The 25,588-nt window shown below is 46.7% G+C and overlaps 1 protein-coding gene across 3 annotated transcripts; it reads right to left on the bottom strand.

The window, feature by feature from the left end:
- Window positions 1–6,322: 6,322 nt before the first annotated feature.
- On the bottom strand, window positions 6,323–24,705 carry Cdc25a (cell division cycle 25A). Of its 3 annotated transcripts, XM_032910710.1 has the most exons (15): window positions 24,097–24,703; window positions 23,043–23,119; window positions 21,999–22,041; window positions 21,188–21,224; window positions 20,487–20,588; window positions 18,600–18,719; window positions 16,875–17,009; window positions 16,255–16,329; window positions 15,929–16,102; window positions 12,927–13,025; window positions 10,817–10,879; window positions 10,620–10,718; window positions 10,266–10,396; window positions 8,274–8,385; window positions 6,323–8,077 (listed from the first exon to the last, which is right to left on the bottom strand). In XM_032910710.1, the coding sequence occupies exons 1-15, from the start codon at window positions 24,264–24,266 to the stop codon at window positions 7,937–7,939; spliced, it is 1,578 nt and encodes a 525-aa protein (XP_032766601.1). In that variant the 5' UTR covers window positions 24,267–24,703; the 3' UTR covers window positions 6,323–7,936. The 3 variants fall into 3 exon arrangements, with proteins under 3 accessions (XP_032766601.1, XP_032766598.1, XP_032766599.1); XM_032910707.1 differs by lacking the exons at window positions 6,323–8,077; window positions 8,274–8,385 and adding an exon at window positions 10,041–10,133 and having other exon boundaries at window positions 10,218–10,396; window positions 24,097–24,705; XM_032910708.1 differs by lacking the exons at window positions 6,323–8,077; window positions 8,274–8,385 and adding an exon at window positions 10,041–10,133 and having other exon boundaries at window positions 10,218–10,396; window positions 20,487–20,585; window positions 24,097–24,705.
- Between the last annotated feature and the right edge of the window lie 883 nt (window positions 24,706–25,588).

The raw sequence follows: 25,588 nt of genomic DNA, 5'->3' as shown, positions 1-25,588 counted from the left end.
GCGATCTTAATTTAAAAATGTAGAAGCGGGGGTTGGGGATTTAGCTCAGTGGTAGAGCACTTACCTAGCAAGTGCAAGGCCCTGGGTTCAGTCCCCAGCTCCGAAAAAAAAGAAAGGAAAAAAAAAGTAGAAGCGATTGGTTAGACTAAGTAAATAATTGTACAGCTAATCTGTTGAGAGGGCAAAGGTTAGGGTCCATGATGCCACCCAGGGTGTCTCTGGAGGAGAACTGAGCTGGGCAGAAAAGTCTGGCAAGTTTGCCCTGCCAAGAGGGAAAGGTGTCTCCCACGAAGGGAACAGCATGTTCGAGGATACAGAGCTGTCAACAAGCAAGTGGCTGAGGAGTGCTGAGAAATCTGGCTGGACCAGAGGATGGACAAGGAGACAGGAAGTGAGGCAGGAACGGCCAGCAGGGCAAAACGGAAGAGGAGACCTTGCCGTGACCTTCGGGCAGAGACTGAACAGCTTGGGAGTCTGAGGAAGCTTTGAAAGGGGGAGAGAGATCAGCATTTGGGATGAGAACACTGCTGGGTGGCACAGGACTCGCCCAACACGAGCAAGGCCCTAGATTCCACAGGCAGCACTGAAGGAAAGCAAAGCTTTTCAGGCTGAGGAGATGGCTCTGTAGATAGAGCATGGGCCCCAAAAGCACAAGGACCTGAGTTTGGATCCCCAGAATGCACAGAGCCAGAAGTCGCTCTGTGTGTCTGCAATCCCAGAAGACCTGAGTCAAGCTGGGAGGTAGAGCCAGGAAGCTCGAGGTAGAAGTGAGGACCAATAGGAGAGGCTGACCCTTCTCTGACCTTCGTATATATGTCATGAACCCATGTGCCACTCAGGCTTTCCCTCTCTGTCTCTCTGTCAGTCTCTCTGTCTCTGTCTACACACACACACACACACACACACACACACACACACACACACACACGCACACACACACGTCCTGAGTGAGTGTATCGTTGACATGAACAAGGCCATGTCAAGGACTCCAGTGCCCCAGATCCATGGCAATGGCAAAGCCCTCTGGTCTGTGTGGATGTCTCAACCCCAGCTTCCTCCTAGATGTTTACAACAGAGACCACTCCCTACAGAGACCTCTTACTGAGATGAATTAAACCTGCCTCCTCGTTCAGTGAATCTGCCTCCTGGATCCAGATTCATAAAATCAATGCACTGACTTTCCAGGCTGCTGCTGGCTCATCTCCACTAGAGTGCATGGCCCACCCGAGCCCAGCTTTGTGGCATTTTTCTGTCTGTCTGTCTGTTCCTTTTCTATCCTTTCATTAACCCAATCAGGGCCAAGTACACAGCTGTGCACACACACACACACACACACACACACACACAGAGAGAGAGAGAGAGAGAGAGAGAGAGAGAGAGAGAGAGAGAGAGAGAGAGAGAGAAAACAATGGGCTGGAGAGATGGCTCAGCAGTTAGGACCGATAGGACCGAGCACTGTTCTTCCAGAGGACCCAGGTTCATTTCCCAGCACCCACATCAGGCAGTTTAGAACTACATGTAACTGTAGTTCCAGTAGATTGAATACCTCTGAACCACACGGTGGATATATAAACATACAGGCACATCCCAAGAAAAATACTATTAGTTGTACCGTTATTATTTTGGAAGGGGACAGAGTGCTGAGATCAAAGGTATGTGCCCCCACTACCTGGAGAATTTTCTTTTTTTTTTTAAAGATTTATATGTATGAGTACACTGCAGCTGTCCTCAGACACACCAGAAGAGGGCATCAGATCCCATTACAGATGGTTGTGAGCCACCATGTGGTTGAACTCAGGACCTCTGGAAGAGCAGTCAGTGCTCTTAACCGCTGAGTTATCTCTCCCACCTGAGAACTTAAGGCAACACAATCCTATGAACAACAACAACAAAAAAAAACCCTAGCTGTAGAACACCTAAGAACAACCCCTCCCTTTTTATCTTGAGACATGGTCTCATCATGTGTCTCAGGTTGGCCTCAATTTCCCTGTAGAACCAAGGCTTGCCTTGAACTTCTGATCCTCTTGCCTCACCTTGTACTGATATTTCAGGAATGCACCACCACAGTGGGCTTCAGTGGCACTGGGGGCAAACCCAAGGCTTCATGCACTCTCTCAGCCTTCTTTCGTTCCTGGAAGATGAAGTCTCCCACTACAGGCCAGGATCGCCTTGGACCGGCAATGAGCCTTGGCTTCCGCCTCTCTGCTGATGGAACTACTGGCGTGCAGCACCATGTCCAGCTGTGCTCTGACTTTCACCAACATCTGCAGGAAATATCAACCCCTTGTCTCTGGCTCACCAAGGTTATTTAGAAAAGAAAGGGTTCCATCCACTTCCCCTTCGGGCGAGTTCTTTAGAGCTCTTCCCAGTCACTAAGCCTCAGAGAACTCCTGCTAGAATAGACATCTGGATGATTCGGGGAGGGAGGGAGGGAGGAGGGATGGAATGAGGCCATGGTCTGGGAGGAACATCAGTTTGCTCTGTGCTCTGTCTGTTACCTCCCAGGGTCTTGGAGATGTGGTGGTGTGTGCTTGCAATCCCGGTGCTTAGAAAACAAAGGCAGGAGGATCGCCGTTAGTTTCAGGCTGGACTGGGCTACATAGTAAGACCCTGATTCAGAAAACCGAACAAAAACACAGGGCTGGAGATGGAGGACACTTGGCAGAGCGCTGGCTTAGAATGCAGGAAATCCTGGGTCCCATCCCTGGAACCTCACACTAGTCAGGTGTGGTGGTAAACGCCTGCAATCCCGGCACTCAGGAGGGAGAGACAGGACCAGAAATCCAAGGTAAGGTGGAGGCCAAGTAGGCTCTGTGATAACCATCTCAAGGCAAAACTGAAAGGGAGACGGCATTGTGTTACTCAGTATAATATATTTAAAACTATCAAATAAAAGTAGGTGGTTCATATTCCTGTCTCAGCAGGTTTCTATGACTAGGTGGTAGGTGGCAGAGGGTGGAGGGAGGAAAGCCCAGTGGAAAGTCAGCTTGGTAAACCAGAATATAGACCAGGCTGCAGGCCGGGCGGTCACTGCATGCCTCAGCCTGGGCTGGCCAGGTGTGCTGAATCACAGCCTCTCCTCAGGGCCTGCTTGTTTATTTGCAAATGGAAAGACTCCACGAGGAGGACTCACTGAAATATTTCTTTATAGTTATCTTGATTTTTTTGCTTGTTGTTTTGCAGATAGGTGGAAGATAAAAGTTGAATCAGACATTGATTCTACCCTGGCTGCTGGGCTCAGATCAACCGCTTGAGATTTTTTGAGGACTTAATGGAGTGGCACGAAGTACGTCATTTAATTCTCTAGTCACCCCATTATTTATCTTTCTATTAGGGGTCATAAGCCTCAAGTTCCCATCCCTCCACGCTCACCAAATCCTGGGGCCATGAGATATTCAGCAGCCTGTGTTTTGGGCTATCTACCACCTGTCAGCACATCCGGACCTTCTGAGCCAACCAGATGTTTAGGCAGGCTACGAAACTTCCACGCCAGACACCGCACCCTACTTCAGCCCAGCCTGACCAGCTTCCCTACCACGGTAGGTATGTAGCTTGGCTGTCAAGGCTTGTCATTCTGCTTCCTGCACACCCAGTTGTTTGGGCATTGACAAATGCCAGGCAGGTGACGCGACTTGGTTTCCACCAGCATTACCCTTTTTACCCTCTGGCCAGGGTAGGTATGGGGCATATAGCAGGGGAGAAGCAGGGTGTGTCCCAAGATCAAGAGGGCAGATCATGGACTTCAGCTGAATGACGGCATAAACCTAGCCAGGACTGGGACTCAGGACAACAGAATGCTGGGGCATGACCAGCTGGGTCTGGAAATAGACATGACATTCAGGGGGCATGAGTAGCCAGGAGGTAGGCTTTGCCCAGATCATTTCTCTTCCATGTCAAACTTGGGATCAAGTGTCCAGCCTCTTTCTGGATTCAGAACTCTCCTATGATGACCCAGCAGGAAGGAGAAGAAAGGAAAGCAAGGTCTTCCAGCCACGAGTTAGAAAATTAAGCCCCATGGGAATTCCTGGCTGCCGTTGCCCAGAGACGGTAAATAAAAAAAAAAAAAACCCAAAAAACAAAAAACTGAAACCCAAGCTGAACTTGATGGTACACACCTTCCCCTTTCCTCCCTGCATTCTAGAGGCAGATGGACCTTTGTGTGTTCGAGGCCAGACACATACATATACATACACACACGCAGGCACGCAGGCACGCACGCATGCACGCACGGTAAATGGTACCTACCCCAATCCCCAGCATACCTTCCCCACCCTAATTTTTTGACCTGTCCTCCAGACTGCACTGTTCTATGTTCTGTGACAAAACATTCATTGTGCAAGTATTTTAGCAAAGAAGAAAAAAACAGATTCAAAACCTTTCTCCATCGTATTCTTTGAGTGAGGGTCTCTCAATTTGACCCAGGCTGTACAAGTCCCCAGGCTGAAGCTGAGTCACTCTGACACAGGGCTCTGTCCCAGTAACCAGCTGCAAAGCCATCCATCAGTGACTCCCTAGAGTCCCGTCCAGTCAGGCAGGAAGCATGCTCGCTAGCAGAGTTCTGTGGAAGGCGACTTGAAGGCGAGAGAGAGTTGGGAGAGAGTCTGGGACTTGGAACTGAAGAGCAAAGGCCCTACTCCCACTCGCACCGTTTGTTAATGAGTAACGAGAGGAACTCAAGAACTAATGGAGTAATGGAGCCTGGGTGTTCCCATTCATAAAACGTGGGCAGTCGGCATCAGCACGAAACCAAACCAACACATAGTGGCTCTCTAAGAGGCCTTGGAGACAGACCAAACCCCAAATAAGTTGTTTAATGTGGGCGTTTCCAACTTATCTGGACTAGTGATTCTCTTTTTAAGAATTTATTTTATTCTAAGAAAGAAAGAAAGGCAAATGCTTTAAAGAAAGCAGCACCTATATATCTCAAATAAATTCTTGCCCCAAATTCCAAATTCTATCTGTCTTAGCCTCCCAGGTAGTTTGTGGAATTAGACATCAAAAAGGCTGAAGTAGTACTGGAGAGCTCTCAGCGGTTAGGAACACACTGGCTGCTCTTAGAGGACCGAGGTTCAATTCCCAACTCCTGCAAGGCAGCTCACTGTCTGACTCCAGCTCCAGGGAGTCTGACACCATCACACAGACATGCATGCATGCAAAACACCACCACTCATAAACTAGAAATACTAAGTTGATTAAACAGGAGAAGACTGAGGTGGATCCCACCATTGTGTCATTCGAATACCCCATAAGGGGCTGGGGAATAACAACCAAGTCATCTTGAGCTACAGCAAAGGCCCAGGCTTCATCTCAGCTGCCTTTCTGGGAGTTGCAAGACAGCTCTGAGAGAACTAACCAGATGACACCATCACCATCTGGTGGCCACAGTGTAGCTATGGCAGCAGTCATAGCCTGAAGTGCTGACTGAAATCTGAGAAGACAAAGGGGAGACCAGTGAGCAGAGTCTGACTGGACAGCTGGGGAAGCTTCTCCGGGTAACAGGGGGGACTGTTTGTGCTGTTCTGGGAGCCCTAGTTCAGCCAAGCACTCTGCACTTCTAGGAGTCTCTGCTTGCCCAAGCTCTTAGGTTTTAACACATAGAGCTGAGAAGGCTTCCTGGTCGCCCATCCCGGTCCATCTGCTGTCATAGCCCTCATTTACCCCCAATATTTCCTTTTGAAATATCAAACAAAAAAGTTGTCAGAATAAAGACCGCCTTTCCAGTCCTTACTGAGGTTCTCTCCGCCCCTTTTCCCAACGCCTGCCATTGTTCAGGGACTGGCATGCGTGACTGAAGAAGCCAGACAATACTCTACCAGAGGTACACCAAGTCTTACTAAAATGATAAGGCTGGCCTTGAACTGGGTACCCTCTTCCCTTCACCCATAAGTGCTAAAGTTGAAGGAATTTATATAAAAAGTTAACTTACTTGGTGTGAACACATATGCCATATGTGGAGTTGCTTCTCCATCATGTGGGGCTGGCCTTGAACTCAAATCCTTGGGCCTTTATCTCCAAGGACTAGGCTATAAGACCACATGGAGCAGTCAAAGGAAATTCTGATAGGTCTCATCATGACTCTGGCTGGCCTAGAGCTCAGAGTCTACCTGTCTACAGGAATAAAGGTGCACACTGCTCCCCCTAAGAGAAGCAAGGCCATCATCTCATACCTGTTTTGGGGGATTGTTTCAGCAATATCTAATGGCAGGTTGAATCTTTTTTATAACTCTGGAAGAAATATGCTGGCTTAGTTTAGTTATATGACCCTGGAACCCCGAAGGCAAATCAAACTCCCATTTGAATACATTAGGAACTAGGCAGAGAACATGGGTTCAAGTTCACTTTTATTTGCAGAGCCTGCAACAGTTGGTTAACAATGCTAGCTAAGCTGGTACAATCTGAAAGCCATTCATTCTCCTTGAAGGCATTCAACTAACAGAATCTCTACAAACCAGACCAGGGGCCAACTAGGACATACTTCAACACACCTGGGAAGAGGCTGCTCATTCCCTTGCTCTCCACATATTTTTAACAAGATTTGTTTTATAGCCAAATGCAAACTCAAACCCTTAACAAAGCAACTAGCCATCTTCAATATCATTGATTCCCTCCCCACCCCCAGAATAGAAAGCAGAGGTTAAGAGGGGAGACTCTTCCTAAGAAAAACCTGGCTAGACCCCAATGGAGCACAGATGGCAGGGAGGCTGGTGCCCGAGGACACTGACAGAATCAAAACGGGCCAGCTCCTTAGATGGGAGGCATTCCCCAGAGCCTCACTTCCACGGGGTTAGATTAGGGGGTAACTGATGTGTTTCACCACTCTGTCCCTCAATTAAAACATGATAAACCCAGAACTTTTGACTTCAAAATTTACTACGCCCTCCTGAGAAATTCTACAGTCGTCTGTAACAGCCCGGGCTTCCCGCCCCCTGCTCACGCTTAGGTGCCCACCCAACACTGATTGGATATTCTGACTCATAAAATGACTTTTTTTTTTTTTTTTAAAGGACATTCAGTGGGCATACTCCTCCCTTACTCTGTGAACTCCACTTTTCCATGCCTCCCCACTCCCACCTTGGGGTACACTTCAGCATTCCAGTACTGGCCTGGGGGGTGGCTTGATGTGCCTTCCTGCAACTCCCACACCAGTCACTGTCACGGGGACCTGGGACCAGGAGTACAGACAAGACTCTCCCCGAAGGACATCACAAAGGGCAGAAGTAGGTCTGGGAAGGTTAGCTTATGTCCTGTAGCCAAGCCTGGATCTGGTTGGTGCAGGCTCTGACCAGCATCTCAGTCCTTGACTTTGAATAGCAGCAATACCAGTCTACAGCGCCTCCTAGGGGTGACTGAGTTCCTTGCGCTGCCCACACTTAACAGGTTTGCCTTTTTTCTTATCCCTGCCCCATTTTTTTTTTAAATTAAAAGTAGAGGTAGTTCCTAGGATGATAAAACTCTACCTAGAATGGCAGTATTTTGACTTTGAAGCAGTAAAGTAAAAGTCTTGAGGAATTAAAACAATAATAAAATAATTGATGAGGCTGAATAAATTAAAGAGTCATCCATGAGGACCTCTCCCTTCCAGCCTATCTTTGGTATTTGGCCAGCAGCACTTCAGTGGCTTCTCTCCCCTCATGAGAGGCCTGGGCACTTCTTCAGGGGATGCTTAGTCGGAGCAGCCTGACATGGCGTTCCAGACTAGACTCGAGCCTGTGCCAGCCTGTGCCGAGCTTGTCCAGCTTTGGCAGACAGTCCTGACAGGGAAGGACTCTCACAGAAGAGTGTGACGGCAGGATGCCCTGGGCTCCAACCTGGGAGTGTAGGAGGTTCAAGGCATGGAAGGTCCAGGTGCCGTACAGCTGGCCCCTTTGCTTACTGCTCTACAGCAAAGGGACAAAGGGACAGGGCGGAGGGAAGCTCAGGTCACTGCCATTTGGCCTCAAAGCTTCTTCAGGCGACTGTACATCTCCCTTTTGCTCTTCTCCCCTGCCCAGGTCCGGCTCTTGGTGCGGAACTTCTTTAGGTCTTCTTTAAAGTCTTCATGGTGCATCGGTCGGTAGCTGGGGGGTTCACAGTGAGACTACAGGAATAGGAGAGGACAGTCAAGACACGCCTACTGACACCCTCTGCCTACAGCTGCAAGTGCCAGTGAGTTCCACAGGAGTCTGGTGTGTAACAGATGCATATTGTGTCCCCAGACCAGACCCCAGCAGGCAGCAGCCACAACCGACCCATTGGTCCAGCAGGGCGTGTAGAGACATGCTCAGACATCTCACCTGGCATTTCAAAAAGAACTCCTTGTATCCCCCCTTCAGGACATACAGCTCAGGGTAGTGGAGTTTGGGGTATTCATTGCCAAGCCTATCTCGTTCTCGTACATATCGGCACCTAGGGAAGAGGAACAAAGGGCACAGTTAGGGAGTGGGAAACACAGGTGGTGTCCAGGTACTCCTTCCGCCTGCCTCCGATCTGCAGCAGTAGCTCTGAGCCAGCTCGCTCTCCACTCTGTCCTATGGCCCCTCCATTCAATTCCTTTCACCTGATATAATTCTTCCTTCTTGTGCCTAGGCCTTCTACTTCCCCAGGAGCTACTAGAACCCTGTGCTGTCCTGTCTCTTTGTACTTTGCCCAAGCAGTGTGGTGTGCAAGCTGTGCTTTAGTGTAGGACACTACAGTGTGTGCTCCTCCACATCTCAGTCACCCTTCCCTAGTCTCCTTGCCCTGCCCAGGAGCTTCCACCTCATTTTGAAAGACTTCTGAACATTTTACATAATTCTAAGGTGTTTTGTTTTGTTTTGTTTTTTTTTAATGCTTGTCTGCCTCCTATCTACTCTGAAATGTGACCTCCACAAAGATAGTTTTGGTTATTATATTGTTATTGCTAAAATAACAAATAAAAACCTGAGAGGATGCAGATCCCCATATCTCCATTCATGTGCGAATATTCAGGCCCTGCTCAGGTGTTACCTTTCATGTGTTAAATTTGGGGTGTTTTGTTGTTTTTGGTTTTGGCTTTTTTGTTCGTTGTTTTTGGTGACAGGATCTCACTATGTCCCTGTGTAGTCCAGACTGACTTTGAATCTGAGTGCTGGAATTAAAGCCATGTGCCATCATACCTGCTCTTGAACCCAGGTCCTCACAGATACTAGAGAACCACACTCCTAACCTGACAGGAAGTTAGTTTGCTTTTTTGTTACAGGTCTCATGAAGCTCAGGTTGGCCTTACACTCCTGACCCTCTAGCTTTAGCTTCCCAGGGCTGGAATAAGGCATGCGCCACCATTATCAACAATTGAGAGTAGAATCTTCAGACTTTTCTGTCTTTTGCTTAAGGAAAAACTGCTTGGATTTAAAGGATGTTATGAGACTAGTAAGTAGAACTCAGTACAGCGGGGAACTAGAGAGCAGAAGTAAAAATATAAAGGACCAATAGTGAGCCACTTGGTAAGAGGCTGAACCCCTGCTGATATTACAAAGGTGTTGAAGGCCTTCATCCCCCACTCCAGAGGCAAAGGACAGTGGATCTGAGTTGGAGACTAGCATGGTCTACAGAGTGAGTTCCAAGACATCTAGCGCCCAACAGAGAAACCCATACTTTGAACCCCTCCCCACCAAAAAAGGGAAAAAAAAAGTTTGGGATAGCAAAATGAGTAAAAGTTACTCGACAACTCAGAAATGCACATGGTAGAACACACTTAATTTGTCCTCTGTACTCGACACACACACTATGGTGTGGCATTGCACAAAATATAAAATAAATAGTAATCATAAAAAAACCCTTTTTGGCTCGGTGTCTAAATCCCAGCACTCAAGAGGCAGAAGCAGGTGGATCTCTGTGAGTTTGAGGCTAGCCTGTTCTTCAGAGTGAGTTCCAGGGGTACCCAGGGTTACGCAGTGAAACCCTTTTTTTGAGGAGGGGGAGGAGGGGGAGAAAGAAGAAGAAAGAGGAAGAAGAAGAAGAAGAAGAAGAAGAAGAAGAAGAAGAAGAAGAAGAAGAAGAAGAAGAAGAAGAAGAAGAAGAAGAAGAAGAAGAAAAGAAGGGCTGTTTGAAAGACAAGCCAGTGGATAGGAAGTACTACTGAGGGAAACTATGTTATAAAAACACATAATGTGTAGACTGAGGCACTGGAGTGACTTGTGATCTGTGCAGTAAGATGGATGCCTGGTATGCTAGGATTATGACATATGCCCCCAGTGAAGAAAGCACACACGACTGTTCTCCACTGTCACGGAGCCTCCGCCCAAAGCCTTATTCTTTGTGGTACTCACATTCGAGGGCCTCTTTCAGATGAAAACTCACAGTGGAATACGACAATGACACGTTTGCCGTCAGTAGGCACGATAGGTTTTTTGAGTAAGAACTCCTCAACCTCTTCTTCCATGTGCAAGTTCACGGCACCCTGTGAAGACAGCAGACACTGTGGCCCACTGAATAGCTTAGACATCAGGGATGCCACTTGGAAATGTCCTGAAACAGGACAGTATGAAGGAGTGAAGTGGAACTGGTGGGAATATTCATTCAGTTCATGTTCATTGGCTTGTTTTAAATTATCACTGTCAGGTAAGAGATGTCACATCCCACCGTCTAAGACTCCCAAGAGAATACATCTCAAGAATTCAAACCTTGATGTGCCCTCCTTCATATTCATATGGGTATCGGCAGTCAATGATAACAAACTCTTTAATGAGATTGGCAAACTTGCCATTCAAAACAGATGCCATCTATGAAGAGAAGAAAGGGAGGAGGGTGTCATTTATTGGCTATCAGATAACAAGTTTCCAGCTCCCCAAGTGCAATGGGTTCCACAAGCCTGACTTACAATTTCTGGAGAAATATATTTCAAATCCTGATGCTTCCCAGAGACCGTATGAAAGAGGTAACCCTTTAGAAAAGGAAACAGAAGACATTTAGGGTAATGTGAAAGTTTCCAAATATTATCCTGCTTTATCCAAACTTTATCCTGCTGCCTGGCTGGTAGGAAGCAGCACAAAAAACAAACCCAGAAACAAACATAAGCAAATAGTATATGCTAACTACCTTTCTATGCACCTAACATCTAGATATTTAATTATTATTGTTTAAGGAGACGTGTTTTCATTACACAGGTCAGTTTAGCTTCTGCAATTAAAGTAAGTCACTATGCTTATAGTCTAAGGCAGTCTTATTACACACATAGACCAGGCTGGCTTAGAACTAGAAATCCTGACTTTAGATTTGAACACAGAAATCACAGGTGATTTCCTTCGTCCTCTGGCTTTTTTGTTATTGTTTTGCTCTGTTTTTCAAGACAGGGTTTCTTGATGTAGCCCTGGCCATCCTGAACTCAAGTCTGTGAACTAGGCTGTCCCAGACTCAGACCTGCCTGCCTTTGCAGTGCTGACCTTAAAGGTGCGCAGTAGCAGCACCACCACCTGGCATTTTTTCCTTCTGTTTTTACCAGGAACTCTCATCTCAATGGCCAGAGTATGAAAAAAAAAATCGTTTAAATGTAGTGAGGAAGGCTCAGTTGCAGTGGCACACAAGTTTAGTCCCAACACTGGGGTGTGGGAAGAGGCAGAGGCAGGTGGATCTTGGAGTTCAAAGCTGGTAGGGGCTACAACATGAGTTCCAGGACAGCCAGGGCTACACGGAGGAGAGCAAGTGTGACTCAGATCTGTAACAACAGCCTTTGGGAGGAGGATAGGAGTTCAAGATCATCCCCAGCCTGAGTATAGCTTTGAGGCCAACTTATGAGTCTCTGTAACAAATCAAAGCAGAGAGAGTGGGCATGGTGCTGTGTGCTACAACCCCAGCACTGGGAGGCTGCGGCAGGAGAACTGCACAGTTGGATCAGTTTGGGTGAGGTGGTGAGAGCAAGCCTTGGAAAGTGAACCAACTTGCTCATCTGATGAGTACCTGATTGCCCAGTATGGTACAGGTAGTGAGAATGGAAGGACCATCTTGGCCCAGGCTTAACAAAGACGAAAACCTCAGTGCTACTTAGAGAAGAACTGGATGAATTATAGCTTACCTGCTACTGACCAATAGCTTTTTTTTTGGTTCTTTTTTTTCGGAGCTGGGGACCGAACCCAGGGCCTTGCGCTTCCTAGGTAAGCGCTCTACCGCTGAGCTAAATCCCCAGCCCCTGACCAATAGCTTTGACTCAAGTCGAAGCTTACACAGGGCTTTGCTTGTTTCTCCCCCTTAAACTCCATGTTACCAACCCCCCTCCTCTCTCTCCCCCAAAAGACAGGGTCTCTATATATAGCCCCACTGTCCTTGAAGTTATTATACAGACCGGGCTGGTTTCAGTCTGTCTGCCTCTGCCTTACAAGCGCTAAGGTTAAAGGTGTGGGCCATCTGGCTAGCTGCCTGTTCTTTCAAAACCCACCTGACTGATATACCAACAGCTCAGGCTCAGACTTTCCCAGACAAACTGGTACATGGGTCAGAGTGAAGGTGGGTAACCATACAGGAAACCAGCCAGGCAGCAACAGGTTCAAAGATCCCACTACTTCTTACAGCCTGCTACTCTTACTCCATGTTAGGTCACCATGACTTCCTTTAAAGCCTAATCCCTCTCTGGCCATGCCTCTGAATATCTGCAACAATTTAGGGTCAAATCTGGACCTTCTAAGACACGGTATCCACACAAGCACTCAGAGTGCAGCTACTCATGCATATTATATTTATAGGCAGAAGCCCAGTACCCAGAAAGTCTGCAATATGGGTCAGAGTAAAGGTGGCCAACCATGTAAGAAACCATTGAGCCAGCATCAGTCTCATGACCAACATGTACCTCATCCCAACAAGTTCAACTTGTTCCTTATTTTTTCCTCTTAAACCTTGGAGGCACCCCAGGGGCCACTGTGCGGAAGGAGAAGGGCTAAGTGGGGGTCTAGCACCCCTTGTCAGCACCACCCAACTGGAGGAGCTCTGCTTGCAGTTACCTTGGAGAAATCCCCTATAAGGTCTCTTGGGTCACTGTCCAAAATGTTCTCAATGGTTCCTTTGGGGAAAGATGTCAGGGAGAGAGACTGGTGTGGAAGCTGTAACAAATCCAAGGTAGAGAATGAGACCAGGGTTTTGAGTAAAGCTATTTACCCTTACCATGCCAAGAGGAGGAGACTGAAATAGCAATGCCCGTAGTGAGTAACAGACTTGGTGCTGTGACTGAATCACAAGGAAAGCGGTAGCTCTGTACTATTTATTAACTAGTTGACTTTCTCTGAACCCCCTCCCCATCTCTCTCTGAAGACAGGGCTTCACCATGTATCTCTGGCTGGCCTGGAACTCAGAATCCATAGGGATTACCACCAGCATGCCAATATACCAGCACTTTCCCCTTTTTATTGTTCACAATGAAAACTGTTGAGCTGATATCAAGAGATTGGCACAATGTTGAGTCTAGCCAGGGCTAATCTGCCCTAAAAATAAAAATTAAAAACAAAAAAACAAACCAAACCCTGAGCCTATCACTATACTAGAAGACCGTTGTCATGTCTCACAAAACAGCACATAATTACTTATCGAGGTAGAGCTCCTGAACTTCTGATAAGGAAGTTTTTTTGTAAGAAAACAAAATTCAAGTTGTAAAGATCATTTGGATTGCTTCTAACTAAATGGCCTTCTGTGCTTCTGCTCAACAGCTACACAAGGAACCACTGTGTGAGCATGCCAAGAACTGTAATCTAGAGGCAAGAGGAGTAAGATTAGGACTTTGAACCATTTCTTTCTCTCTTCCAAGGACAGCAGTAAACCTTTCAAAGACATGGTGAGGCCGCTGAGGTGGCTGAGAGGGTAAAAGCACCTATATATGCCTGATAATCCTGGGAACCCATAGTGGAGAAAACCAAGGCTGGAAAGTTGTCCTCTGACCTTCACATATTCCACAGCACGCACAGGACTTATACCACAATAGTATTTAAGAGACGGGTGGGCACATGAGGATTTCCCCCAAGCCCAGCCAGTCAGGTTAGAGAGCCAGACAGCACTCTTGCCGTGGTTTTTTCCCCCTTAAATAGGAAATTTTAAAAAGAAGTGCCAGGTGGTGGTGATACACAGCTTTAAATCCCAGCACTCGAGGCAGAGGCAGACAGACCTGTCCTTTGTTTAGCAATAAAGAAGCTGGAGCCATTCTATTTTATAGACAGGTTCTTGTGTACCATGGCACAAACATGTACACACACACACAAATAAAACAAAATTTCAAACAAAAACAAAAACCTGGGCATTGTTTGTGATTCTAGCACAAGAGAGGTAGAGGCAGAAGAAAAGTTCATGACAAGCAAGAACTCTGCAAAGACAACTGTCTCCAAGTTGTACTCTGACCTCCACACGCACTGTGGTATTTACACCCCAACCTGACTAAATAAATGGCATAGGAAAGTAAGATAGAATAGAGGTGGAGCTTGGTGACCACAAATTTGAGTAATAAGCACAAAGCCCTAGGTTCAATCCTCAGCACCAAATAAACTCGTCTTCCACAACAACACAAACCCTGCACCCTAAACAACCACCACCACCACCACCCCCCCACCCCCCACATAACAGGGGCTGGAGAGATGGCTCAACAGTGAAGGACACTTTGTGGTTTCCAGCACCACGTGGTGTTACACTATTGTAGTTGCAGTTCTAGGGGATCCAATGCCTTCTGACCTCTGTGGATGGACACCAGGCATGCACACTGTACCCAGACATACATGCAGACAAAACAATCATACTCACAGCAACAGAAGAGTGAACTCCCCCAAACCCAGGTACCAATGACCACAAGAATTCTATGGTGGTTTAATTGGATGTACCCATAGTTGGAGCATTGATATCTGGTCCCAATAGATGTCATCGCTTGGGTAACTTAGGAGAAGTGGTGTGGCTAGAGGAGGTTGCCACTGGGTTTCTTTTTCCCTTTTTTGTGTTTTATGTTTGAGTCCAGTCTTGGGGCTAAGGTTTCAAAAATCCTAATGTCACCCCCAATCACTCTTTTTCTGCTCCCATGCCTTGCTGTCATGCTTCCCCTCAGTGATGGTAACCGTAAGCCCAGAACAAACCCCTTTCTGTAACTTGCCTTAGTTGTGGCGTTTTATCACAGCAATTGCAAAGAAACTAATACAAACACCTAAAATGATCAGGACTTTACCAAATATTACTCGGAAACAGAAGGAATGCACCTCATACACTGCTGTTGAGGTGGTGACTCTGAAAACTATTTGGCAGTAACTGCAAGACTAAACCCAGCGCCTGGCCTATGACATAGCACTGCTACTCCTATGAGATTATCTAGGGGACAAAAAACAGTATTGGACGCTATAGATCAGTGGGAACCTCCAGATATATGACAATGCCTGAGTTCTTTAACAAGACAGACAAAAAGATTGAACAGGCACCCAAAGAATGCAGTACGGTGGTGCGCACCTGTAATCCAAGCACCAGGGCAGAGACAGGAGGATTACAAGTTCCGGGCCATCCTGAAACAAGACACTGCCTCAAAAGCCAAAGCAAAATAAAAACCTAATTACAGGGGTTGGGGATTTAGCTCAGTGGTAGAGCACTTGCCTAGCAAGCACAAGGCCCTGGGTTCGGTCCCCAGCTCTGAAAAAAAAAAAAGGAAAAAAAAAAAAAAAAAAAAAAAAAAAACCTAATTACAAATGACACAATCCCCTAAATAAAAAACAAAGAACAGAAGCAAATTGAAGTAGTGTGGCTTGCTAGGCAGTGGTGGTGCACTCCTTTAATTCCAGTGTTTAGGAAGCAGAGGCAGTCGGATTTCAAGGACAGCCTGGGCTACAGAGTGAGTGCCAGGGCAGCCAGAGTTATACTGAGAAACCCTGTTCAGAAAATAACAAAACAAAACAAAATGGTAGCAAGACTTGGCAAGGACAGGACGAACAAGTGGAAATGTTTAGCGCTCAAAGACTGTGATCACTCTAGATCATGGGAGAACCTAACTAACCTGCGTTGGCTCCGGAACATCTGCCTTCACTGGACTGGCCTCACTGCTCTTCCTCCGCTTTGTACCCCGAGGAGACTCCTCATGAGATCGGTCTGCTCTCTTCACTGCCCGAGTGCTGCAGCTGCTGGTGGAGCTGCACGGGGAAGGGGAGTCAAACAGTCCACATCGATCGGCCTTAGGGTGAAAGAGACAGACCACCTTGGATTAAAACCTAGTCACTTGAGCAGCAGTAAGTCTAAAACCCGGGCCTAAGCTCTATGTTGTCTCAGTCAACATAGTCAATTAAGGACTCAGCTCCTCAGAACTCCACATGCCAAGTAACTTACAAGGTTTGTAGGTCTTCTCATGACAAGGGGAGCGGTCCAGAGGCTTGCCATGCACGACGGGGTCTCCTCATCATTCTAGACGAAGAAAAAACTGCTTTTAAATAGATCCAGCAGAGGAGAGGGGATGGGAAGAAGAAAAAGATCCAGCAGACTAACTCTCCTAAGAAATGCCAGATAAGTCTAGGTAAGTTTGTTTTGTTGTTGGAGGCTGTGAAGCACTGGCTGGCTGGCCCTGAACTTGTGGCTTATATGTTGATCCTTCTTCTGTTCAGCATCCTGAATGTTGAGATTACTGGCATGTAACACCAGGGCAGGCTTTTTTTTTGGTACGAGGGATTGATTGAGCCTAAGGCCTTGTACAACTGAAGCACAGGCTTTACCACTAAGCTGTATCTTAGTTCCAGAAGTACCTCAATACACCCCTCCTTCCCTATTCCTAAGACTGGTTAGTGTCCCTCAGGGTAAGAGGGAAGATTATCTGACCAGTATTATCTGACCCCCCACCCTGCTGGACTTAGTCAAGCAGAAGAGTCAATGAACTCTCACAAAATGAACAATCATTCAGCCAGGCTCCTGCAGGGTGGTTAGAATGAATAGGCACACCCACCCACAGATGGTACCTTCAGATTCTCTCCATCCAGAAGGTCTATGAAGCCATCATCCTCATCAGACAAAGTGGCTTTCACAGGTGACTGGGGTGTAAAAAGAGGACTGAAATTTCCTGATTCACTAATGTCACTTTCATTTGAAGACAGCTGAAAGACAAAATAGCAAGAACTCCAGACCACTTCGAATGCTTAGGTGGACTGCTTAAAGGAAAAAGGAGAGTGGGCAGTGCACTGTGTGTGAACCTCTGAGTGGTCAGAGGAGGGCACTGGACTCCCTGGCTCCTGAGCTCGTCTTACAGGGAAAACTAAGGCCATGTAGCTGTACCACATGAAGGCCGTGAGCATCTAAACCTGTTGAAAATACAAGCGTCATGGAGATCACAAAATAGCAGACAGAGGGAGTTCAGGAATGCCTATGTAATGCCAGACAATGGGAACAAGGGAATTTCATTCTAAACTCGACCCTACTCCTCTATTAGTTCAGGAGACAGGGCAGTCAGGGGTGAGCTAAAACCTGTAAACGTTTCTCCCACTTCCCAAATGTTGAGATCACAGGTGCACACTACCAAGCTTGACTTCTAACCTAGCTCCTCATTAGGATTACAATGGAAGCTGGGCTCGGAAAGATAGCTCTGTGGGTAAGAGCAAGTACTGTTCTTGGAGAAGTTTTTAATTTAATTTCCAGTATCTGTCTCAGACAGCCCACAGCTGCACATACTGCCCTGCTCCACCAAATTAAAAATAAACGTGATTTAAACTAAAATGAAAGCTGCCCAGTTTTAAAATGAGGGATTGTAATGTCCTGGACATTACAACAAAATCTTTACAACTGTAATCCCACTTAAGCCACAGCACACACTTCTGGTAGTCAGTCTCTTTCTTCCCTGAGACTAAGTGCCCCTGGTGTCCATCCTATCTCAGCTGCAGTCGTAGCTGGGAGTACATGTGTCAACACAGCCAAACAATCCTTTGCTTTTGTCATACGCCTCATCGACTCACACCCTACCTTGGAAACCAATGTGGTGAAGTGGCAAACACCTGTGATTCTAGAGGCAGGAGCGTTAGGAGTTCAAGACTAGCTTTGACTACATAGCAAATCTGAGGCTAGCTTAGGGATATCTAAGAGATCCTGTCTCAAAAAAGCAAGTAACAGAACACCCAATCCAAACAAAAGCCAAACCAGTAAGATAAGGCACAGGCTTTTAAAGTCTGCACCCTCGGCATCTATAGTTAGAGGTGCTTTAATGATCAAGCAGTTACAGAAAATCTTAGCATTCTGATCCCCAAATATCTACCAAAAATATTGTTTCATATATATATATTTCAAACTGTTATCATGTACTGAGCAACCTATAGTTAAATTCCAGCCTGCTTTTACATGTCCTTTGACAAATGCATCAACTTCTCTAATGCAACTTTCTAACCTGCCAAATAACCCCAGCTAATTCACAGGCCTCGGCCTCCAAACATTTTACAGACATGAGCCACCAAGCAATAACAGTAAACTTGTTTTTTTGTTTTTGGAACAGGATTTCATGTAGCCCAGGATGGCCTTAAATCATGGCAGAGCTGAGCATAACCTGAACTCCTGGTCTTCCTCCCTCTATCTTCCAAATGCTTGGGTTGTAGGCATATACCATAGACTCAGCATGAATAAGTTTCATGCTCATACAACACACACATGTTGTAAATTCTCTTCCCATGATGAACTCCCAGTGGAAAAGCCAAAACACGTACCATCCGAGCTGGGGCTGAATTCTGCCTGTGTGTAAAGGGGTCCTTACTTTCCTCGTGAACGTGAGCATTCAGGCAGCCACGAGATGCAGGTCTTATTGGCTTTTTAAATTCAAATGCTTCCTGCAAAACAATAAATTTGAAATATCTACTGTCCATAAAATGAACTCTAGGGCTGGTGAGGTGGTTTGGCAGGTAAATACACTTGCTGAGAAGGCTGAATTCCATCCCTAAGCCCACACAGTGGAGAGAACACATCGGAAAGCTGACCTGGCTTCCACATACACACTGTGGCACACTCCCACCTGCAGGCTTTCTCTTTCACTAAATAAACCTAATGAAAACTTGTTGAGGCTAGAGACACCTTAGCAGTAAAGAGCAGAGTTCCTCTGTGATGATTGTGATGGTGGTGGTGGTGGTGGTATTCTGAGACAGGGTTTCTCCCCATAGTCATGACTGTCCTGTCCTGGACCTCAGTCTGTACACCATGCGGTCCTTGTCTACCTGCCTGTCTCCCAAGTGCTAGGAGTAAAGATGTGTGCTGCCACCACCATCTAGACAGCAGTTCTTCTAAAAGACCCAGGTTTGGTTCTTAGTACCCACAGGCTGGCTTCCAACCATCAGTAATTTGTTTCAGGAGATCTGACACCCTCTTTAGGCACCAGGCATACACCAAACCAAAACAGCCATATACAGAAGAATGCATGACTATCTTTAAAAGTTATACAAGCACACTTGTTATTAAGTACTAAAAACAGTTAACTGCTAATAAGAGATTGTATTATTAAGTACTCTCTGAGCATAAGCTAATTTAATCATCAAATACAATCTGATTGTTCCCATTTTACAAGTAAGAAAACTACATCTACAGGTTAATGGTGTGCCTAAGGTCTTGAAGCCAGATAGGTAAACCCCAGAAAGTTATTTTATCTATGCTATTATTCCTTTAGAGCAAAGCTTCCAGGAAGGCAACCTTGGGAGAAGTCAAGAGCCAGACATAGAGTTTTGGTCCCATCATACTGGAGAGGTTGACAAACTGCTCCACACACAGGGAGGGAATCCATTTGCACAGAATGCCTCATGACGTCTCCCAAAGTTGCCAAACAAAATCTGCTTTCACACAGGACATTGGTTTGTATTAACTTAGAGACTGTAAGGCTATCAACTGGTAAATTAGCAGGAAATGGGAAACAATAAATATATGGAAAGAGTGAACGAGAGCGGAGCCAATCAATCTGCCTAACTATTTTAGACAAGACGCTCTGTAGGATTTAAGAGAAAGCCAGGCAGGGCACACATGGACTTCTGGATAGACCATGTCCTATCCTCTGATCCCACAGAACTGAATGAATGGCTTTGGATTTTAGCTTATCACTGCAGTGTTATAAATGTGGCAGATGGGTCCAATGACATACATCTTCCACACACAAGTAATAAGATTTTCATGAGCTTAGAGTTGCCCTAGGATTGTAGCCAAGAAAGGAAAATCTTCAGTAGACTCTTCTAGATAAAACAACTCATGGATGTAATTACTCCTCACAAAAGCTACTTACTAAAATCCAACAACATTTATATCAGGTACTGTCCTAAATTTTCTACATATATAATCTTATTTAATTTCTAAAACAGCCATAATAAATATTGCTACCTTACAAAAAAAATCCAACAACCAAAATAACAAGAAACCCACAAAGGAGCCTAACAAAATTCCAGCACCACAAAGCGAGGTAGAAGATACAAATTCAGATTTCTCTACGGAAAGGCCAGGTGTGGTCTGTCTGTGACTTAGTCATGGAGACAGTAGCCCAGCCATGTCACCTGTAAACTGCTGACACTTAGCTTTCACTTCCAGCCTGGGTTATGTTCCAGCCATGTTGATGCCACACTTACATTTTCTTTATTTTCATCCTGGTCAATGAGTTGAAAGATGTCGTGGTCTAGAGAATCAGAGTGGCTCCTCTTTAGCGCTGGGCTACACCCCAGGAGCTTCTGCTGCCAAAGTAAGACAGAGAAATTGAGTTCACAGAGAAAAGCACAATGGGAGACCCAGTTTTCCTTTTCCTTTTTTTGAGATAAGGTTTCACTTTGAAGCCCAGGCTGGCCTTGAACTCAAGATGACCTTTCTGCCTCAGCCTCCCAAAAGCTAAGATTACAGGTTTGACCTATTATACCAGCTAAAACCTTAATTCTTAAAGAAATGAAGCGGGGTTTGGAAGAACTACCTTATCACCACATACTGTAGCAGGTAACCAGTAACTATGCCTAGGGCTCCAACTGCTCTAACGCAGAATCCGGAATCGCCTTACACCTAATCATACAAGACCTGTAGCCCTCTTGGCAGGTAATAATACGGGGCCATACCAACCCCCTAGTAACATTTGTATGAAAAGAACATTTCCTGGTTTGATAAAACTAAGATTGAGTACAAAGTCCACAAGAGGCAGTCACAGTTCCTCTAGGTAATGCCTTACTGCCTGTGTGTTTACAGGAATGTAGAAAAGCAAGGTCCATTTCCTAAACGTAGGGAAGCTGGTGTTTGATGGAGCAGTTTACAGGTATTAGTATTAGCTCAAAACAACAAAGGAACTTACAGGTAGGCAATTTATTCTCCTCAGGGAAATTTCAAGGCTGTAATGAGATCAAAAGGTAAATAAATATAAGAATAAAGAGATATTTTATATGAGCAGATTCATACTGCTCAACCTATAGTAGGGGGAGGAGAGGCATGTCAGGTTCTCATTGTAGCATAGGCAAGAATAGTGTTTCCTGGTCTCAGGAGCACCCTCCATTGAAAATAAAACAAAACCAAAAAACCCCGTGATGTCTCCTAAAATACATACATCCATTCATTTAAGTGTCAAAAAGTAGAGCTGGGGAAATGACAGCTAAACCACAGGAGGGGAAATCCTGCCAACTGCTGACCTGAAGCAACATTCATTGCCAGCAGTGTTTCTAGCACCCAACAATTCACTACAAACAGCTAACTGCAGAGCTCTAGTCCACTGTGAAGAACTTCATTCAAAAGTCAAGTTCTGACCGTGAGTGATAACACATACCGTTAACCCAGCACCAGGAGGCGGGCAGACTTGTAGTTCCATGCAAGCCAGGGCTTCGTAATAAGATTCCAATCAAAAACTAACCCTCAAGTTTCTCTTGTCTTTTCTTTTGAGGTTCTAGGGATTCACCCTGTCTAGGGCCTCACACACCACACAAGCGCTCTATCGCCAAGTTTGCACTTTTTATTTTGAGACAGGGTTTTACTAAATTGCCAAGACAGGCCTTGAGTGTTTGATCCTTTTGCCTTGACTTCCTGAGTAGCTGAGACTACAGGCCTGTGCCACTAGGCTGACGTAAGGAAAACTTTCCTACTAAGTAGAAAAATTTAAAGTAGTGAATACATACTTTTCTTTACTGTCCAAGGGCCCAGGAGAATCTAGACAGAAACCTTTGAGAAATAAAAACAAAATTCTTAGAAAATAATACACATTCTGGTGTTAAGCAACATTTTCTTAGTATGTCCATGGACCCTCTTCTGTTTGCAAATACCATCAGAGAAACAAGATTGAAGAGGCCAGCTAGTATCAAGATTGACTTTTCAGACAGTACTGACCCCTAAATCTTTTTGTGGAGTTTTTTTCCCCCCCAAATATACCTCACTTAGGGGTATGAAAAATACAACCAGCTAAGTTCAGTTCCAAGAGGCCCACCTGGTGTATACTGTGAAACTGTATCTTTAAAAAAAACAGTCTTGGAGAGATGGTTCAGAAGAGCACAACTGCTCTCTCATAGAGGACCTGAGTTCAATTCCCAGCAACCACACAGGCTAATGCCCGTTAACTCGGCTCCAGCAAATCTGACACCCTCTCCTGGCCTTCAAGGAAAGTACACACCGTGTGCACACAGGAGAAGCATGCAAGCCAACATCCATACATAGAAAAGCACACACTTAAAACATGGAAGACTCCGCACTCTTTTCTCTCCATAAACTGTCTCAGGAGCTCCCTCCTTCCCTCTGAAGGAAGGGTGTTTGTCACTCCACATCATAATTTCTATGTATACTGTTACCAATTAAATTCCTAGGCAAGACACTTCCAGAATGGCTGACTCCAGATGAATGAATGGTGAAGGCTGAACAAATGCCTGGATTGGTCAGGGGGATGGTGGCCCATGCCTTTAACCACAGCACTCAAGAGGCAAGAGGCCAATGTGATCTACATGGTGAGGCCCTGTCTCAAAATAAATAGATTTAATTAAACTTTTAAAAATAAGGGGCTCAGTGGTTAATAGCACTTGGTGCTCCTATAGAGGGGACAAATTCAGTTCCCAGCAACCATATCAGGCAGCTCACAATGTCCTGTAACTCCAGCCTCAGAGCTCTGATGCCTTTCGATCTAAACACCTACCTACACACATGAGCACATACATACACATAAGTAATGACAATACCTGAATCAGTCGATTCAGAGGAGCCCATTCTCTGTAGACTGCTGCTATTTCTCACGTCCATTGGTTTCTCATAGTCACTGAAACCAAGAGAAATACCTCCACATGAGCTATTTTTAGTACTTGACTAAAAGGACACATAAAGGAGATGGGTCATGAAGTAGCCAGGTTGCCACAAACCATCTTGAGAGACCAAGCCAAGGACACCCCACACTTACACTTGGCCACCCAGAATACCCCAGTTGGCATTTAAACAAAGAAAGGAGTGAGTGGCTTGGCCTTGGACCACATTGTAAGACATGCCTGTGGCAAAGGCTGGGTTGTTTCCTTAAGAGAGCCTCAGTCTGAGGTACCATGCTAGGAATAAGGGCAAAGGTGACTAGGCCAGGAGTCCCAGCTTTTCAGGGTTTGGAAAAGTCGAAAGGCACGTTTAGGAGGCCAGATGCCCAACACCGAAGGAAAAGCAACTTCTCTAAAAGCATTTTTGTTAGTGGTAGTGGTGTAGAGCTACTAAGTCCACCAAGATTTCCAATATAGAAAAGTTAGTTTAAAAAGTGATAGCTGTAAAAAGGTAGATGGGTAGATATAAGAAACGTGCGGGCCAAGCGGCTGCATAGATTTTGCACAAATGCAAGAAAAGAAAATGCCATGTCCCTTTGTTGAGAAGGAACAAAGCTTACAGGAAACTAAGATCCGACGCGGGTGGTTCAGCAAAGAGTGGTAGTGAAGGCCATTTTCCCCCCGTAAGGGTAGATTCCAAAGACTTTTCTGGAATAGAGACAGAGTAGATTGAAATCTGAAAGGGGTGAACAAGACAGGATGCCCAGCAGTCTTCCCTGACCTCCGGTCTGGCTCGGGCTGAGGATAGCCCTGGACTATCCGAACGGCCTCTCCCGCCCAACATTCCGCCCGGGGGGAGGGTGCACATGGCGGGCCCTGGCCAGGCCATCCCGGATCCGGGCACCAGAACCAGGGGGACAGACTCTGCTTCCTGCTAGGTCATCCCGAGGGCCGACCAGAGGCCAGCGGCCTGGGGCATCGCTCGCCAGTCTCTCACCTGCCCAGCCCTTCCAGCTGGTCCATGGTGACCGTCAGGTTGGTGACAGGGGACAGTCCGCCAGCAGCTGACGCGCCAAACTGCACCTTCCCCGTGGGCTGCGGCGCAGGAGTGGGGCTGCAAGTGAAGAGCAGGCGGCGGCGGTGGGGGGGCTCCGGGCCCAGTTCCATGGCGCCGCCGGGCCTGCCCGGACTCCCGCTCCGTCTTCCTCCGCCTCCGCTGCGCCGGGCCCCGCCCCGCTGGCACCGGCTTCAGCCGCGTGCCACGCCGCCAGCGCCCGCGGGTCAAACACAAACACGACCCCGCGGTTCAGAGACGCGGCCGCCACGGGCAGCGGCGCGGACGGGCGAGCGTCGGGGACTCGGCAGGCGCCAGGCACAAGCACCGGTGCTTCTCTCTCTGTCCCGCGAGGCCCGTAGGCGGGCGGGCGCCTGCAACCTCAAGATTAAATCCAAACAAACTCCGCGGAGCCAGAGTCTTGAGGCCACCGACCAGACTAACTCTCCTCACTTTTTCCTCCCTCTTCGTTCGGTACCCGGCACAGAGGGAAGGAACCTCCACTTCCCTCACCACCAAAGTGGCCTTAGCGTTAATTGCTGCACACTCAGGATAGCCGCCGCCCCGCCCCTTCCCTAGTTGGCGCCAAACGGAACTCACCAATCAGGAAGCATACTTCTCCTCGCTCCCGAATGACAGCTGAGCTGGACCAATGAGAAGGAAAGGAGGAAGCATCTCGCGGGCCTCCTCGTGGTCACTCCCTCTCTCCATGGGGGCGAGGCCTGAAGAGTTGGGAGGTGGCAGAAATGAGAAAGGAGCAGAGAAGTCAATGAAACTCCCTGTGAGGGCGCTAGTCCGGACCAAAAGACCCCCCAATCCCGCTCCTTTCCAGTTGCATGCTGGGTAGTGTAGTTCCCATAGAGTGTGCTAGGCCGGTCACACACCTAGTCTGAGCTGCTGAGCCTAGTGCTGTGTGCACTTTTAGGAGACATAGAGACTAGGGAAGGCCATCTGGACTTGGCTTTGGTTCTTCCTCTGTGTGGTACAGTACCGTGGATCCCTCTTTTCCTTCACAGGCCTTCAGGCTCTGATTTTGAATTTCTTTCTTTCTTTCTTTTTTCTTTTTTGAGACAGGGTTTCTCTGTATAGCCCTACCTTCGAACTCAGAGATCCATCTGTCCCTGTCTCTTGAGTACTGAAATTAAAGGCATGTGCCACCATTCCTGTTCCAGGCTCTGATTAAATTAAATTAATTTTTGAAATAGGATTTCTTCTATAGCCCAGGCTGAAACAGGAGTAGTAGTTGAGAGCTTTACATCATGATCCACAGATAGCAGGCAGACAGAAGAGAGAGGAGAGGAGAGGAGAAAAGAAAAGAAAAGAGAAGAGAAGAGAAGAGAAGAGGAGACTGGGCCTGGTTTGGGTTTTTAAGAACTCAAAACCCACTCCCATCAACACACCTGTTCCAACAAGGCCGTGCCTACTCTAAAATCTC

Source organism: Rattus rattus, chromosome 8, assembly GCF_011064425.1.
Source record: "Rattus rattus isolate New Zealand chromosome 8, Rrattus_CSIRO_v1, whole genome shotgun sequence".
Lineage (NCBI taxonomy): Eukaryota > Metazoa > Chordata > Mammalia > Rodentia > Muridae > Rattus > Rattus rattus.
This window is presented reverse-complemented; position numbering and strand designations above follow the sequence as displayed.

What these genes read in the sequence shown, in the direction of transcription:
- Cdc25a (XM_032910710.1), bottom strand. Translation starts at nt 24,266, where the DNA reads ATGGAACTGGGCCCGGAGCCCCCCCACCGCCGCCGCCTGCTCTTCACT. An exon ending in CTCTGAATCGACTGATTCAG is followed by an intron (nt 22,042 to 23,042) that starts GTATTGTCATTA and finishes TATTTCTCAAAG; the next exon opens with GTTTCTGTCTAGATTCTCCT. An exon ending in TCTGAAAGAGGCCCTCGAAT is followed by an intron (nt 8,386 to 10,265) that starts GTGAGTACCACA and finishes CCTCTTCCCTAG; the next exon opens with GTGCCGATATGTACGAGAAC.